Below are 6,331 nucleotides of genomic sequence, written 5' to 3' on the forward strand. Positions count from 1 at the left end.
CTCGTCGGCGACCATAGCCCTTCGCTGGTTCGGCGAAGGGTTTGGTCATTTTTCATTATAAATTTATATAATATCCAAAACCCATTGCAATTTTTTTTTTTTTTTTGCCAAACACATATTCAACTCAAAGTCCATTTACAAAGAGGTTTTAACCAAACACAATTTGCATTTCCCCAAATAGTTTTGACTTTCAGCATTTGCATTACATCCAAAATCCATTTGCAATGCTAAACCAAATGCACCCTTATAGTGATTACACCTCCGGTTTGGGATTTGTTCCTTCATTGGGCTAGATCCCGACTTTCAGTGATCGTGAAAAGGACAAGAAGTTGGTATTGCCCTCCTGAGAAATTAGAGCTTCATAACTTTCTTGGCCTCTTTACATCTGTTTCCTAACCATCTGAAATTGAAGATAGGAAAGAGAGCTTGACCTTTTTGAAAGAACAAGAAAAGGCTGCGATGGAATGCTTGCTCTAAGTGAACCAACTGCCTTTCTCTCTCTCTCTCTCTCTCTTTTAAAGTCAGGAGAGGAAGTCAGTGAATATCCAATTGAAGCAAGGCCCCCAATTGACGATCTAATTGGGAAGAGAGCGGCGCATGAGCATGCCGACGATGGGTACTAAATCCACGAAGGAAGGAATTGAAATGTCTGCCTCATCTTTACAAAGACAAGGAACTGATGTTAATATTCTACTATGTAAATATCCACGTAGTAAATGAAAATTACTAGATATACACAGATTGCTTGGGGTAATAGCTATTTTACTGTTGCTGTGCTCCCTTTCATACATCAAATTGCAATGTGCTAGTCAATACATGCAACATCATTTTAGCAATTCACAAAAAATAATAACTGTGAGACATAGAAAGTATTCAAGATCATTTCTACTACCTGTTTCATATGTAAAATCAGTGTCAGCACAGACAGGAGAGAATCGAGATCGACCAAAATGAATGAATTGAATCCTTTACAAGTGCATGCGCGTGTGAAACCCCTATAGCTAACTCTTTCACAGGGAAAGAGAGGTGGGAAACCAAAAGTTCGTTCAGCCGATCTCTCTCTCAAGCTATGGACAGGAAAGAAATCAAACATTTCTAAGAAAAACCACAAGAAAATAATCTCCAGCTCTGTTCAAACTTCCATCACCAACCATTCATGTTCTTCGTTCATCTCAGCATTCTGGCATTTCTTTCATGAACTCGGCTATGGAAGGCGATATAATCCGGTTCGCTGTGCTTGGAGACATGTAAGCAGAATAAGGGTATCTGTACATTCTCTGTCCTGGGGACAGGAAAAAATCCGCGGCGTTCGGCGTAAACAGCGGGATATCTGAAATCAATGCGTTTTGGTGGCTCGGAATCGGGGAGACGCAATTAGCTTCGTGGATCGCTGGGACAGAACCACTTCGTCTATCCTCACTCAAGACCGAGGACGATGCATCCCGTTTGTTAAGAGTGGTCTCATCATCAGTCGGCGCTATTTGCGGCTGAGGCGGATCTGGAGCAGGAACCGGTTCGCCCTTATCGTGCTGATGGCACCCCGTGAGCTTCTGGACGAGGGCCATGAAATCCCGGGCCTTGGTGTGGATGATCTTCGGCGAATGAGTATAGATGATGACGGGGCGGGCTCCCTGAGGCTGCTGCAGCCGCCGCGGTTGCTGCTGCTGCTGCTGCTGCTGCTGCTGCGACGGGTCCGCGGGCAAATGATGATTAGGGTTCGACAGGGAAGACGAGCAGGAGGAGGACGAGTTATTGGAAGAGGAGGAGGAGGAATAGTGATGGGAGGCGGCCTTCTTGATGAGGTGGGAGTCCTTGTGGATCTTGAGCAGCGGCGGGCGCGGGCCGTTGATCTCCCTCCTGGTGGCGGCGGCGGCGGCGGCGGCGGTGGCGGTGGCGTTGGGATCACCGCGATCGGGAGATTTTGCAGGGCTCATTGGGACGGTATACTCAAGAGATCACAAGGGACGGGGCTCGAGTGTGATTGAACAAGGGAAATAAAACCGACCGCGATGCGAATGTATATATACTGGTTGCAGTAGCTGGAATGTTAGAGAGAGAGAGAGAGAGAGGTAGTTGGTTTGGAAGGGGGTGAGGTTGAATTGAGGAAGGGAGGAAGAAGAAGATGGAGGAAGAAGATGATGACGAAAGAGAGAGAGAGAGACTGCGCCAGCGATTCTGACCATTGACAAATGTGCGTGCGCGTGTCGTGGAGGGAGAAGGAGAGAGAGAGAGAGAAGAAGCTGCAAAAGTTAGGGTTGTTTCTTTGTTGGCTTGGCCGTTCGGTTAGGCTTTAGCCAGCGACTTCCCAGTTGGCACTTGTGCCAGGTAAATTTATCTTCCTAAGAAATGGCGAACAAATTCCCCTGTTGAATAGACCAAATTGCCCGTTACAAACGCGTGAAACCCCAAACGCTCGCCAACCGTGGCTCCGTTGCCGGTTCCGTTCACTGCCGCCGCCGCAGCCACTCCCCCTGCCACCCCTCAACCACCATGTTTGCCCCCTATGCAGTAACTACAAGAAATTTGACGTATAGTGTTTTAACGGTAATTGTAAGGAGTCATGAAAAAATTTACTAGCGATTACACAATTGCTATTATTGATTATGCCGCTAAAAGTTTTACCAGCGATTGTAATAATTCCTTAACGAAGTCATAGCTAAAAGTTCAAAGGTATGGTTAGAAGTATCACGGTGATTGCAATTATTGTTAAATGTATAAAAAAAAACACTTCTCAAACTATATTTTATTGTTATATTTTCAATGGTCGCTAAATTATATAATACAATATATAATATAATAATAAAACAACAATGTTAATGATTTTCGTTATTATTTAGATACCAAAATGCAATGGGTAGTTAAATATTTTTCACTCAACATAAGCTTTCATTCATTCAATAACATCCTAATCTCAAGAAAGATTATATGTAGAGTTTCTTCTAGCACAATCTAAAATAAACCACATTAAGACGCATCTACAGTTTCCTTATCCATTTAATGCAAGTGAGGTCAATGACGGCCAACATCGAGCTCAGCAACGGAGTCAACTATCTTTGCATGCAATTATTTCTAAATTTTTACGTGTCGCTAAAGAGGTTAATAAACATGGATAAGCCGATCCATGATCGAATACCATGCACTTTCACTTTGCACATTAATATTAAGCATATTCACTAAATCTATGCTCATAAAATCGCATCAATATGTCGCTAATTTCTCGTTTGCTATGCAGGTTTTATAAATATAAATTGACGTTTGTGAACTACATGTGAAAATTCCCAAAACCTCGCAATGTTGTTCGATAAAAAATTGGAACCCATCGTTCGGTGTGGTTTCCACTTGTTCACTCTGACTAATTCAATGTAGCAGATGGTGTTGCCTCAATGCTTATGGAAAGATGGTTTAAATGCAACCCCATCCATCGTATGTCTCTCTTACGGAAAATCCGCGATCACTATAAAATCCCGTTTCTTCAAACTTTTGCTTTTCGGGGTTCGAGGCTACAATGGAAGCAATGCATAAATTGTGGTCACGATGATGTGATTTTTCGATCATGAACTCATTGACACATCACATTGACATATGACAATGACACGAGGCACGCTTGTGCTATTGTTTCTCCATGCTAAACATAAATATTGCTTGTGAATAATCTACGGGCAATATTATATTTTTTGGTTTTACATTTGAAAATACTGAATTAAGAGCCAAATCGACAAATTATTAACTGAAGTTAATAAAATGATAATATTGAACAACTTCATATAGTTTGTAAACTAAATAAAACATGTATCAAATGTTTAAATGTTATATTAAACAAATTAAAAATCTAGGGATGATGTTGGATATTGAGGAAAAGTTCATGAATTAGTTGTATTATTTTTTCTATTATTCACTCGAAAGGATAAGAAAGGGTTAAAAGGGAAAAGAATAAGGAGAAGAAGATCACGGCTTGGCTCGGCTTTTGTTTTGTTGCGCTAGCAAAGCGGCTCGGCCCCGGAAGATGCGGCTGACAACATCGACTTGAATCTCAAAGTCAAAGGTGCTTTTTTATATTTTTTAGTCCCCATTTGATTTAATTTCTTAAAAAAGTTTGCAATCAACTTATTGTCATTATGGCACCGAAGAATTTCGTAGTTGACTATTGCATTAGCGACGACATTCACGGAGGATCCAATACATGATTTGACCGGTCAAGATCAAAGCTTTTTTTTTTGTTGGGTCGAAAAATATTAAAGCTTTACATGATGAATCTTTGACTGTCATTAAGGTCCATTTATACTACTAATCACAAATTTATACCATTATTGTTGAATAGGCGACATGCGTAATGTAAGTTATTACGTGTCCAATTTTCCCACGTACGTATTGATTCCTTCAATGATGATCATGTAGACTTTTCCCTTTGATATTGCCAAATGAATTCAATGAAAATTTCATAAACATTAACCTTGTAAAAGGGGGTATTCATCATATTGGTGGTCAACATCAATGGTTTGACCACGGAAAGATGTCACGTTTCGTATATGAACAGGACTCGTTTTTTTCTATGATCCGTTGACATTAGGACTAATGGGAAAAATATGACATTACTTTGGCAGGACGGAAAAAATAACACCCCCCAACAAAAAAAGAAAAAGAAAAAGAAGATGATTTGATGGACAGATTAGATTAAGTGACATTTGAATACAATTAATTAGTGGAGTGGAGGCAATCTCTTGCCTTGTATCCAATGCCAAGCAAAAGCTGGCTCTACCAAACACTAATATGTTTGGTGGAGAAAGAGAGGGTTAGGCTTCACCCTCACCGTCATATTTATTTATTCAAACCGCTAAGTATCAACGAATCCCAATTGACGCGACTAAAATACAGTTCAGGATATATTTGAAAAACTCATAAAAATATAGGGGTTTTAAGAAAGAACCCCTCTCCTTTTCAAGTAATTTATTTCTTCTATTGAAGCAAGACAAAATACCCGGCGGCCAAGTATAACCTACGTTTTCTGCTTTTGAAAAGAATGGGATAATCGTTTGTTGTCTGTACAAGTGACGCCCACGGAAAAATCCTAATCTTTATTCTTTTCTTGAGCAGATCTTGTTTGCGTCAGCCAAAAGAAAAAAAGAAAAAATTGAGTAGCGAATCTAGAGGAATGCAGGAGGCTCCATTCGAAGCAGGTGGCCACTTTCTTGCTCGATTTCTTGTCAAGAAATTAGGTTTGCGACGAGCCATCGCTGATGACCCGATTTAGATATGAGGCGAAGGTTCATAAGTCATCTCTGATGATCACTTTTGACCGCGGACAAATGTATTTTCTGAAAAGGACTATAGACAGAATAATTTCATAGCCAAAGGTCCACGATTGTACGATGAGATATATACATACACATTACATCATCGGATCCTTTAACAAGTAGGCCTTGATAGCAAGATGCCATTGACATTTGACCAAGCAAGTTCTTACTTTTCTTTCCTTTTTGGGGGGTCAGAAAGCAAGTTCCATGTTCGAACGGTTGAAGAATGACCCGATCGTTCAAATAAGGACTTTCCGAAACGTTGTGCTCGATTGACTTCTAAAATGCGACTTTCGGTTAAATTCACTGGGATGACATAATTGTCACCGGCTAATCGTTTTTACAAGATGGGTTTACAAAGTAGAGATTCAAACCAGTCCCAAGAAGCACCAAAAGGCCGATGACGGGGCAAGATTAGTAACGAGATTGGGCTTACCAAAGTTACTAGAACATTCGAAATTTCATAAGACCTTAAATTCTTCGCAGAAAGCCTCGTCTAATGCGGGCCCACAGTTACCGCATCGCTTGTTGTACGATGAGACCGAAGATAGTTGCCATTAGACACTGGGAAAAACTTGGAAATAAATTAGTTTGGATAGGGACAGCACTAAAGATAAAAGCTTAATTCAAAAATGTTTCGCAGATAATCTAGATTTCAGGTCAGACGTAAAAAAAGGAAAATTGTAAGTTGTGTACAATTTCCACATGAACTAGCTAAAGACTATACTGAAAAAGATCATGTCAAACAAGCAGCCTAAGGATATTGGCTGAAGGTATACTTAACAAAGGAATAATTCAGATTTTAAGGTACCAATCCAACATATTTATAGAATAAGCAAGTATATTCGAAATCAGAAGTATTGTTTATTTAGTTGTTGGACAAGCATATTAATGATATTTATTAATGAAAAGTGTTATTATGGTGCCATGGACAAGTTATGAGTAATTTTTTTTAGGTTTTTTCTTTTTTTAATTTCGAGGAAAATGAATGATTCGAAAAATATTTTTTTTCAAAAAATGATATCTTATGTCACATGACA

The 6,331-nt window shown here is 39.8% G+C and overlaps 1 protein-coding gene across 1 annotated transcript; it reads right to left on the reverse strand.

Annotated features, from left to right (window-relative positions):
* Positions 1-1,172: 1,172 nt before the first annotated feature.
* On the reverse strand, positions 1,173-1,934 carry LOC104455706 (VQ motif-containing protein 8, chloroplastic). The gene has a single exon (XM_010070453.2). The coding sequence runs from the start codon at positions 1,932-1,934 to the stop codon at positions 1,173-1,175; it is 762 nt and encodes a 253-aa protein (XP_010068755.2).
* Positions 1,935-6,331: the final 4,397 nt, after the last annotated feature.

This window comes from Eucalyptus grandis, chromosome 6 (assembly GCF_016545825.1).
Source record: "Eucalyptus grandis isolate ANBG69807.140 chromosome 6, ASM1654582v1, whole genome shotgun sequence".
In the NCBI taxonomy this organism is placed as follows: domain Eukaryota; kingdom Viridiplantae; phylum Streptophyta; class Magnoliopsida; order Myrtales; family Myrtaceae; genus Eucalyptus; species Eucalyptus grandis.